General features: G+C 40.6%; 1 protein-coding gene across 3 annotated transcripts in view; it reads left to right on the forward strand.

The window, feature by feature from the left end:
* Positions 1–12,541, forward strand: part of LOC149207665 (aminoaldehyde dehydrogenase ALDH10A9, peroxisomal-like) — a 247,041-nt gene that overhangs the window by 52,099 nt on the left and 182,401 nt on the right. For all 3 annotated transcript variants that reach the window (XM_089395820.1, XM_089395821.1, XM_089395823.1), the window contains one exon: positions 12,241–12,383. In XM_089395820.1, the coding sequence (XP_089251946.1) occupies positions 12,241–12,383 (143 nt within the window). The remainder of the gene's footprint in view (positions 1–12,240; positions 12,384–12,541) is intronic.

Raw genomic sequence — 12,541 nt, forward strand, 5'->3', positions numbered from 1 at the left:
GATATGAAAAACCAATGTTTACAACTTCATTTGTGAACAGTGCTCAACCTACCAAATCTGCCCACTTGTCAACCTTCTTGCCACTTTAGAACGCTGATCCTAGGGCCTCCAAAATTTCCCTCTGACAGTCCCTTTAACTCACTGTAAAGTCTGCTCTGTAGCGTTGCCAAATACAATTCCCTTTCATTTGTAATTTGACCCATAAATTACACAGATCTAGGGCTCTTCCAATCTATTGTTCAAGCCTATGAACAATCATCCAAACCAATATTTTTCTCTCTTGCATAATCGACCCTATACTTTGTCCTTTTCACTGCTATTGCAACTTGCAACACCAGACAACATTAGGGTGATTCTGTGCATAAGAAACAACCCTAACTAGGGCATCCAATCTTTGTCTAAAATCCTTGGACAACCCTCCAAAATTCTGCTTCTCTTCATGATAGCTCCAACCCTCAGTAACACCCTTCTTCTGTCTCATATTTCTTCTTAGAGATGGCCTCCTTTTGGATCTTCTATCCCACAAATACCTACGCATTTCATCTCAGGGTTTGCGACCTTGTTTGCGGAGATATCTCATCATTTAAAGGACTTTGCCCTTCCTCTTCTACTTAGATCTAGAGCAATATGATGTACAATCTCTAGGGCACGTCTACACAGACTGATCATGCCTGGACGCTGACCTAAACTAGCACATTTTACTTATGTTGTTCAACACTTGAACAATCCTCCATTTTTTAGCATTCGTCCCCTTAGAAGGTTCATGTTTTTGGGCATTAACCTGAGGTTTGCGGCCTTCTTTTAGCGCTACTTTTCTATGCATTGATCTGCCTTAATCTTGACCTAAACCCTCTCCATAAAGCCCTTGTTTTTGCGCTTTATCCTTGAAGTGTTGCAGCGCTAATCCGTTGCCTAACCATAGGCACAAGACCATCGTTCTTGACCTAACCAGTTTCTCGACCCTACTTTAAAAGCATAGGTATCCTCATGACCTTATTCACAAATATTTTAGCTCCCAAACTTGCCCAGAACCCTGCAAGAAAACTCGACCAACACTCCTTGCTAAACTCAACCCAGACAAATCTTTAGAAAGGTCATAACTTACCTTATCTCCAACTCGAACTAGGCTCCTCTTGGACTACGACCACCTCTTGCCTTTCTCTTGGACGGATGCACTTATATAGATCTTGGCCTCCTTTGCAACCTTTCTAGGCCTTCAAGCTCGACCTCCCCAAGGGCTACATTTTGTTGGCCTCTTTCATCAAAATGATCTTTTCACTTGATTGACTAGCCTTTTCTTAGGCCTCTTTAATAACTCTTCCTTAGGCCTCTTAGGAAGCCTCTAGATCTTGGGGTTTTAGTTCTCTAGACCTTAGGAAATAATAATGATTCCTTTTTATATTTTAAACCCCTTCTTGGGTCTAAAACCCCTCTGCTTGGGTTCTTCGCCCACAAACCCTTTTGTGGTGCAAACTCACACAAACCCAACTCCTATGGTTGTGGAGTACCTCCCAAGCTACACAATTCAACATAATGACATTCATTACATGCATCTACACTTCTTTGATGTGTCTAGCACACTTAGATTTTCCATTATATTTACAATCAATGTCACATGGTTCAAGTTCAAGTTTGGGTTCGACAATGATTTTGTTTGGTTTGAGTTCGAATTTTTTTATGATGTTTGCCATTAGGTTCGTGTATATATATATATATATATAATGAATTATAGGATAAAATAGTAAGAAATCAACATCAATAAACATCAAAATTGCTCTCATGGACATGGAAACTGCAAGGATAAATTACACGCTGGAGTTGTGACGTGAAGTTATGAGTTTTGATCTATGGAATTGGTCAATGGCTATGATGTTCGATTAGGTTCGGCGAACCTCAATTTTTTTTCGAGGCTTGCCAAAATTTGAACCTCAAAGTTAAAGTTCGACAAACCTTGTGACATAGTTTACAATGTTCTTTGATGTGTCTAGCACACTCAAAATTTCCATTATATTTCTAATACTTCCCTTCAAAGTTACCTAGTTTGTGTTTGTGTTCGCATTTGATAAAATAGAATCAAGGAAAAATAGCCTAGACTAATACATTCAATAAGATAACACTGCCTCCCCCACACACTCATGCATGCACAACACACGACCTAGATAAGTAATTCTATATATATATATCCATTTTTTTCTTGAAGAAAGAAATCTACCTCCCTCTAAGCTCGAGGGCTAGAGTGATGTTGCTGGTATCAAGCCAACTCACAGGTATACTCACTTAAGAGTTCACAAAGCTCGACACCATTACAACAATATAGGCATTATAGCTCATCATGTCACTAGTGGGGATTTGAGCCTGGGTGGGGAAGATAACAACCATTCTGCTCAACCACTCACAATAACCCCAATTGACATGTATATATGTGTGTGTGTGTGTGTTTAAGATACGATATAACTTATATGAAATATTAACTAATGCTCGTTATAAAGTTTTTCTTCAACCTGGTATTACTCAGATAGATTAGGGTTCCTACTAGTTGCATATCCAAAATAGCATCTATGTTTCTTGGATCCTCCTTTGTGAATAGCTTCAATCCAATCAATCTCTAATGGTGTTGCTAGTGGTTTGCAATAAAATGTCTTAGATCTCTTATGCATTTCTTTTGCATATTTTGCTTGAGAGTTAATGAGGTTATCCTTCGTTTGCCATGTCCCTTGTCCAATATATTGCTGCATAAGACAAATATCTTATCTCAAAATCTCCCTATCAATAAAACCAAGGAAATATGATAATATTTCCAAAGTTCTGGGACAAATTAGGATTCTCCATACTAGATAGACCACACAATAATACACTTCGGGGATAGGACTACTTGGACATGCAAGTTGAAGAGGTCCCACAAGGCATGACATTGAAATTGCCAACATGTCAATACTAGAGAGAGGGAGGATTCAAATGCATCAACCTAGGGATTTGCACCCCAAAGCCTACTTCCATAGTGGCTAAAATCTTGGTCCAAATAACGCATCATAACCACCTCTCTCAAATTCTTATTAACTTGGGATTATTTAGAACACACACACAATTAGGTGAGTATTAATTGTTGAAATGTGTAGCTTGGGAGGTACTCCTACATCCCCCGAGGTACTGGGTTTGTGAAGAGTTGATCCACAAAAATGTGGTTCTACGGGTAGTGTACCCAAGCAATGGGCGAAAGACCCAAGAGGAAAATCATTGTTTATTCATTGGATGCATGAGGGGTACCCTTGATGGGCTAAGGGGCACCTGCGACTACAATGGAGTGGGCAAAAACAAATGAAATAAATTTTATCTCTTAAGTTATTGGTGTTTAGGCATGTTGGCTTAGGTCGGCTTGGGCAAAAGTGGTGACCCTTGGTAGCAAATTCACTCCACCAAGAACACTATATAAAGAGATAAGGTTGAGCTCATTTGTCACATCCAAGAGCATCTTCTCAAGGACCATTACAAGCAAGAAAGGAGTTGAACTACCTCAGGAGAGGTGGAGCTTGAAGAGGAGCAATATTTTTGGTTTTTCTTGTGATTGGAGAAGGCCGAGTTGGCTCAGTAAGTCAGGTCGAAATCTGTGGTAAGTTCTGTGTTATGGTTTGAGTGCTTTAGGGATGCATTAAGGAGAAAGAGGGCCGAAGTTTTGTTCTGAGTTAGGTTTCTGTTCAACAAGTCAAGGAGAGGGCCGAGCTCTAGGAGGCCCTAACAAGCTGCAGTTGTACTGCTAAGTGAGGCCACAAGGTCTCAGGGTATGTGCAGAGATTTCTAAGGGAAGTCGAGACCTAAATGATGCCTAATCTGACCTTTGATTTGGACAGGGACAACGTGAAGCTTCAAGCAGATAAGGAAGGTCTGAAAATCAGTGCGAGTGGCTTGTATGACGTGGAGAAGAGTGTTGAGGGGTATGCGTTGAAGTGTGTCCAACAAGGTGTGCTTGGACAACACAGTTTAGGGCTGTGTTGACAATAAATACAAGGGCATAATTGTTGTATGTTGCAGACCTTGATTTAGAAGCTGTGTACAGTGACTTGGATGGAGCAAGGGGTGTGAGATCCTGAACTTGGTTAAGACTATGAACAATGAATTCTGTGGAAGAGAAATCACTGCGTTGAAGACCTTGGTTGGAAACTCTAATTACAGTGACCTTTGGAGCAATAAGGGGACTGTTAGAGGGCAGATTAATGTAGGCCTATGTTCAGTGACCTTGGTGGAGCTTTGTCATTGATAAAAGGTAGATTGATGAGCTGATCGTGTAAGTGAATATGAAGGTGCAAACTTCCTTGTGAGCAATAGAGGCAAAGGCATTGGAGCAACAATATTCTCTGCATGTATAGGTGGCAAAGGACTTGACAAGTGTGAAAATTTCTAAATAGAAATCCTATTGCAATGATTAATATTATTTCTTCTACTTATTACCTCATAAATAAGTTATCTACTGTATTCTTACGACAAATATTGAAATATATTCTACTGCAACCTTCACAATTAAAACATTGCAGAAAGTAAATGTAAGTAAAATGCGAGCACAAATACAAACACAATGACACACTTATTTTTGGACAATTGTCCCTAGAAAAATCCAATGCAGGAAAACTGGTGCAATAGATGAGGGTTTTATTATTCTTTAGCAAAAATCTTCATGTACAAACTACACCCAGCAGTTTAGAACAAGGCTTTCTGAGAAAAATTTACAAACGTTCCTGAGCAAGTATCTGACCCGAGAGAGAAGTTCCTCCACCCTCTGTGTCTCTCTGGTTTGCTTAGCGTCAATTTCTTTGGTCCTTGAACTGGCTTGCGCAATGCCTGCGTCACCCAAGCCAGCGCTGCCTCTCCCAACGTCAATCTGCGCAACGACGTCCCTTTACTGCTTTGCGTCTTTGTCCCTGTCTCTCTGACTGATGCTGGACCCTCTCTGTCTCTCCTCCACTTGCAACTCTCCCTTTGAATCGATTTTCTCTTGTCGAACTTCGACCAGTGAGAAAATCGATTTTAATCAGGCAACTGAGTATCTGCCTAGTGTGTTTTTCAAATGACCCTCAAGCCCCTTCTTATATCTTCCTGTTGGATAGCTAACGACCTATATTAAATCTTAATCAAAGGCTTAGATCGTTTTGACTTGATCTCCGTTTTTATCTAGAAGATTCACCCACAATTAGATTAATACCCATTAATATTTTAATTTTCCCAAGTTTAGATTTAGGAACCCCATTTAAAATATTAATTATTTTAGTATAATTGTTTCTAGGTGGAATTTCCCAAAGTGGTTTCTGGGTTCTTTGGAATGCATATGCCCAAGCCTCCTTGCAAAAATTGAGGCTTAGAGCACATCCGATGCTACCGGAAATCAACGCTCCCTCTTAGTGAGAAATGTGCTTTAGCAATATACTGTTGCTGCATACTACTCTGACTCTGAATCATCATCCTCTGCGCTGCTGATGTTTGACATGCTGTCCACCAACTACTGCGCTGTTGTTGCAACTGTACTGCTGCCTTTGACACTGTCACTGCCACTGCCAATGCTACATCTGTACTACAACTCCCTTTGAATTTCTGCATCCGTGCTGCCGCTGGCACTACCACTGCCAATTGTCCCTAGACTGCAAACAACTGTTGCTATTGAAACGGATTTTCAACCATACCTAACTGCTCTCTGAACTGAGTGAACTTAGCACTTCTGAGAACCTTTGTGAGTATATCGACCTCCTGCTCTCCTGTGGGAAGATACTATAGTTGTACTGCCCCACACTGAACACAGTTTCTAATAAAGTGACAACGAATATCTATATGTTTCGACCGATCATGAAATATTGGATTCTTAGAGAGTTTGATGCAACTCTGATTATCGTAGTAAACCTTGGTCGCATCCATCCTTTTTGTGAATAGGCTCGCAAGCAATTTTCTGAGCCATATGGCTTCACACGTAGCTATGTTGGTTGCCATATATTTTGCTTCTGCTAAACTCAGTGCTACCGATTTCTGCTTCCTGCTGCACCAAGATATCATCCTTGATCCAACACTGAAGCAGTACTCTGAGGTACTTTTTCGGTCTACGGAATTACTTGCCTAATCTGCATTGGTGAACCCATTCAAACTGATGTCCTCCGTGTTGACCAGATACATAAGCGACCCAATGAGTTGCCTGTACAAGGTGGGATCTACTTCTTTGTCCTTTGATGCATCTATTTTCTTCCAGTTGGTGATCATGGGAGTAGCCATGGGTTGGAAATCTTGCATTCTGAATCTCTTTAGAATTTCTGTAGCATACCTTCCTTGTCCAAGGAAGATCTCCCCATTCTTCTGCCAAACTTCCAACCCCAGAAAATAATGCATCAATCCCAAGTCCTTCATGTCGAATTCAGCTTCAAGATTCTTCTTGCAGTCTTGGATGAGCCTAGATGACCCAGTTAGGAACAAGTCATCTACATATAGTACCAGAATAAGCGGCTCATTCTACCAGTAAATAATAGAGAATGGGATCAACATCACTCTTGACAAATCCCAACTGCTGCCAGTAACTATCAATCCGACCATACCATGCTTTGGGTGCCTGCTTTAGCCCGTACAGGGCTTTCTTTAACCTGCAAACATGAGATTTCTTCTCATGAGTTTCGAAGTCTTCGGGCTATTCTATGTACACCTCCTCTTCTATCACTTTGTTCAAGAATTCTGTCTTGACATCCATCTGGTGAATCTGACATCCCATTTGAGTTGCTAGGGATATAACAGATTTGATAGAGGTGTATTGAGCAACTGGGGCGAAGGTCTCTTCATAGTCTATTCCTTCTTTCTAAGCATACCCCTTTGCTACGAACCTTGCCTTGTACTTCTCTATGCTGCCGTCTGCAACATACTTGATCTTGTAGATCCATTGTGATCCTAAAACTGGTCTATTTTCTGGTCTAGGTACTACTTTCCAAACATCATTCGTCATGATGGAGTTGTACTCTTCCACCATGGCATCCACCCATACTTGGTGTTGAACTTCCTGAAACCTAGAGGGTTCTTCAACCTGAGCTACCAATGCTTGGTATTTATCTGGTTGTCTATGCTGCCTCTTCTCGGCTCTAGGAGCTCCAACAAACTCCTCTGTGTCCCTTAGTGTCTGCCGCACTTCTCTGCTCGTTCTACCACTGGTGGTGGGAGGCTTAACCAACTCTTCCTCCTGATCCTGTCGTTCCGTCTGTTGAGAATCATTTGCATTTCCTCCCTCTGAGGAGATGCTGGTGCTAGTCACTGTACTCAACCTAGGTGTATGCTCTCATGCTTGTCCTTTTTGCTGACCCTACTGCTCATGGACTAACGGAACATCTCCTGATTGATCTTCTGCAGGCATTTCACGCGATTTCCTGAAAGCTCTATCTTCCATGAACTTTGCATCCCGTCTTAGTCTTTTACTACAATCTTCCTGCTGCCAGGAATGTAGATTCTATATGCCTTTGAGGTCTCACTGTATCCTACGAGATACCCCTTCTCTGTAGTCTAATCTAGTCTGTTGCGCTTCTCGTCTAGAATGTGGCAATAAGCCACGCTTCCGAATATCCCGAGATGACTAACTTCCGATTTCTTCCCTTTGAATACTCCTTTGGGTGTTCTCTTCCCCAATGCTCTATGAGGAGTTCTATTCTGGATATATATTGCTGTGTTGCAATCTTCTACCCATAGATACTTAGGTAGATCCTAATCATACAACATGGTTTTGGCTGCCCCGACAATAGTTTTGTTCTTCCGTTCTGCCACTCCATTCTGCTCTGGATTATATGGAGTTGTCCACTCCCTTTTGATGCCCTCCTTTGTGTAGAAATATGTGAAATCTTTGTCTGTATATTCTCCACCATTATCTAAACGCAATACCTTGATCTTTTTCTTTGTCATATTTTCAACAGGAGCCTTAAACTCTCGGAAACAATCAAAGACCTCATCCTTGGTCTTTAAGAAATAGATCCAGGTTTTTCTGGAGTGATCATCGATAAAAGTGACGAAGTATTCGCCACCACTAAGAGCCCTTGTGGACATAGGACCGCAAATATATGAGTGTATTAATCCTAATACACACTCTGCTCTATTGTTACTTCTGGAAAAAGCTGCTTTAACGTACTTTCCTAGCACACATCCTCTGCACAAGTCATCATGTTCACTACTAAGGACTGGTACCCTTGTAACAGTCTCTCTGAGCATCCTCATTGCTCCATGGTGTAAGTGCCCCATTCGCTTGTGCCATAATTCATTTTGCTCCTTCTCAACATTACAATTGCTGTCTATCAGTGCCATTGGTGATTCAAGCTGCAACTTATACAACTTGTTGCTTTGAACCCCAATTTGTTTTTTCTTCTTCCAGCTTGGATGCTTAACGTATATTTTCTTCCCGACGAAGTATACATCATATCCCTTGTCCTGTAACTAGGACAATGGAATTAAATTCATTCCTAATCCTAGCACATGCAAAACATTGGTGGCTTAGATGTTGGCCCCTGCTTTCGTCTGAAAAGCTATGGTGCCTCTCCCTACTGGAGTACATTTCGTTCTGTTTCCCATAGTTATTTGGAAGTCGATTTGTTCTTCTTGATAGCTCGAGAAATGTTCTCGTACTCCAGTCATATGAGCTGAAGCCTTGCTATCAATGTACCAAACATCCACTGATGTTGAATTAGCTAGGCATGCGAATTCTTTATCTAATCTGGTAGATAAATCTGGGACACATTAAGTCTCTATATTGTGCCAATTTTTGACGCTAACCTAACCCAACAACTGTTGTAGGAAAAACTACGTCCCACTTGAGATAATCCTCCTTGCTGAATCTTCTGCTGTGTTGTCCCTTCTACCACTGATAAATTTTGATTGGAAAAGACTTACCTTTCTGTCGGCTCACTTAGAGAGAGTTTTCCCACGAAATCCAATCCTCTTGGTTTGAAACTTTGAATTGTGCAATCCTTTGGGAGTTTCGAATTTCTGCCCTTGTAGGAATTTTGAATTCCCTTCTCTTCTCAGCACTGGATCCTCCAACTTTTCTTTTCTGCTTCCCTGTAGCTCTGGTACCATGTGAAAATTTCTAAATAGAAATCCTACTACAGTGATTAATATTATTTCTTCTACTTATTACATCAAAAATAAGTTATCTACTGTATTCTTACAACAAATATCGAAATATATTCTACTACAACCTTCACAATTAAAACATTGTAGAAAGTAAATGTAAGTAAAATGCTGGCACAAATACAAACACAATGACACACTTATTTTTGGACAATTGTCCTTGGAAAAACCCATTGCGGGAAAACCAATGCAGTAGATGGGGGTTTTATTATTCTTCAGCAAAAATCTTCATGTACAAATTACACCCAACAGTTTAGAACAAGGCTTTTTGAGAAAAAATTACAGACGTTCCTGAAGAAGTATCTGACCAGAGAGAAAAATTACTCCACCCTCTGCGTCTCTTTGGCTTGCTCAACATCACTTTCTCTGGCCCTTGGACTGGCCTGCGTCACCCAAGCTAGCGCTGCCTCTCCCAGTGTCAATTTGCCCAATGCTGCCCCTTTACTGCTCTGTGTCTTTGTCCCAGTCTCTCTGACTGATGCTAGACCCTCTCTGTCTCTCCTCCACCTGCAACTCTCCCTATGAATCGATTTTCTCTTGCTGAACTTCGACTAGTGAGAAAATTGCTTTTACTCGGGCAACTAAGTATTTGCCTGGTGTATTTTCCAAATGACTCTCAAGCCCCTTCTGATATCTTCCTATTGGATAACCAACGGCCTAGATTAAATCTTAATCAAAGGCTCAGATCGTTTTGACTTGATCTCTGTCTTTATCTAGAAGATTCACCCACAATTAGATTAATACCCATTAATATTTTAATTTTCCTAAGTATAGACTTCGGAACCCCATTAAAAATATTAATTATTTTAATATAATCGTTTCTGGGTGGAATTTCCCAAAACGGTTTCTGGGTTCTTTGGAATGCATGTGCCCAAGCCTCCCTGCAAAATTTGAGGCTTAGAACACATCCGATAGTACCCCAAATCAACACCAAGTGTTCAAGGCATGTGGATTGAAGGAGCTGGTGTAAGCGCTTCTTCAATAAGTAAGTCAAGTTGTTCTTGTTCAAGGGTAGATTGATGGTCATGTGTTGTTTGTGAAAATTTCTACACTCGAAGGAACCCCTACTGTAGCAAATCTGAATTTACTTCACTTACTTGATTTATAAATTTACATTCATCAAGTTATTCTTCTGAATACTGAAGCAAATTACTTATGCAACCTACACTAATTAAATGTTTGATCTCATGAAACAAGAAACAGAGCAAAGAACAAGATACATAGGACACACATATTTTTGGACACAATAGTCCCCGGAAAAACCCAATGCGGGAAAACTGGTGCAGCAGTTTTGAGGGTTTATTATTATGCAGGAGAAATATCTGAATACAAATTTAGGATGCTCATCTAGCAATCCTTTACAGAGAAAAATACTGGCGGAAAATCTTAGTGAGTTTGACCTCACTTCACTTGGCAGAATTTCGGTTGATCCGACACAACACTGGCTAACCCTACTATTTATGTGCTAGCTTTGTGTCAGCTTCTCTGCCCTCTACGTCAGCTATCTTGGCTATTCGGCAGTTCCGACTGTTCCCGATAGTTCTGGATTCTGCGTGACAGGCAGCTTTTCTGCTTTGCGCAGGCCTTTCTGGCTTTGCATCAGGAGTGCGTGGGCCCAAACTAGCCCAGCGTCAGCTCTCCTGACTATTGCGTTGCCTCTCTACAAGCTCTCTCCGCCTCTCTGTTAGTATTCTTCGGAAAGTTCTTCTCCCGGATTCTCACTGCCCCTCCGCTGTTGAATAATCACGTAGTTCGAATTTCTCAGCTTCCTAGCCCCAAAAATCGAACTCTAGATCAATTCTCTATGTGTGTGTGTTTCCAAATGAACCCGAAGCCTCCATTTTATACTTTTCCTGTTGAGTCTTCAACGACCGAGATTAAGTCTTTAATCAACAACTAAGATTAAAACATGACTTGATCTGCCTTCTAGATCATTCTCACCCATATTTTGATTAGACTTGGGAACTCCATTAAAAATATTAATTATTTTAATAAAATACAATCCGCGTGGAATTTCACCAAACGGTTTTTGGGTTCTTTAGAACTCATGTGCCTTAGCCTTTCCACCAATTTTCAAGGCTAGAGCACTTCCGATGCTACCAAAAACTACCATTTTTGACATCAAGCCCTAGATTTCCTTGTATCCGGCTAATTGTAAGGGCCATCATCCCTGGTATGGGAGCCTTATGTTTGTTGTATTAAAGTTGTAATACAAGCAAGTTTTTGTTTTTGTAAATTTCTTGTGTAATTCATTGATTCACTGTTGTACAATTTCTGCTGTGCAAAGTGCTTGTGTTGTGGCATTTTAGTGTGTTTGTGATTGTGTTTTAGACATAGACCTGATTCTGAAGTGCCAAGGAAAAATTAACATTAATGTGGAGCGAAATTGCATCATAAAAATATCCCACTCTAGTAGTATAGCTTGCAATTATAGACCACATAGATACCAACCACAAGCCTAAGAGGGTTCACAAGGTCATAATTTTATCTACAGAGGACCACCTGTCATAATTGCTAGACTTAGAAGGATGCATACAAAACCCTCGTATTTCTGTGACTTTTGCCCAAGGTTGTGATTGCTTGTTTTATATATCCAGTAGACGAATTGCAGACAGGCTCTATACCCATGCCTTTGTGACTTTTGCCCAAGGTTGTGATTGCTTGTTTTATATATCCAGTAGACGAATTGCAGACAGGCTCTATACCCATGCCTTTGTTGAGTAGGATTCTGCTTTTGTTGCTTCAAGGTAGATAAAATTATTATTATTTTCCTTAGGAAAACCTCATAATCAAAAGGATGCTTCCCACGTTCATGTATGGCATCCCTGGTAAACCTGTTGGCATAATCTAGTGTTCCTAATCCTGGGGGATTTGAATTGGGCATCTGATGAAATGGAACTAGCTAAATGCCCAAGAACATTGGCTACAACTGGTTGAGCTCAGCACTTGGGCGTAGTAGATAGAATTCTATTTGCATTGCATAAATTAGGCTCTGGTTATTTTTGGAACTTGGTGAGTGCTTCTGTTTGCAATGCGTTTTTCCCAATGATTAATGTATGTTTGCAATCTCTGGTATTTTGTAAGTGGTTTCCGTTTTTTATAAAGCCTATTTTCCCTTTACAGGTGAAATACCGGCTGCGACTGCAGAAGATGTTGAAGTTGCAGTTAAGGCTGCACGCGCAGCTTTTACACGAAATAGAGGAAAGGACTGGCCACGCACACCAGGTGCCTTTCGTGCTAAGTATCTGCGTGCTATAGCTTCAAAGGTATTTTGAATTGTCCATTCTTGAATCTTGAGAACATTGCAAGCTTGCCTTAATCTCTTGAATTATTATATGGGATTTATGGAGATTACAGGAATATTGAATTTAGTTATGGTTCTGAACTGATTTTTGGTCCTTGCTGTTAAAGTGCATTCGGCTCT

The sequence above is a fragment of the Pinus tabuliformis genome, chromosome 1_2 (assembly GCF_031772625.1).
Source record: "Pinus tabuliformis cultivar Carrire ecotype Pingquan chromosome 1_2, CPIR1, whole genome shotgun sequence".
In the NCBI taxonomy this organism is placed as follows: domain Eukaryota; kingdom Viridiplantae; phylum Streptophyta; class Pinopsida; order Pinales; family Pinaceae; genus Pinus; species Pinus tabuliformis.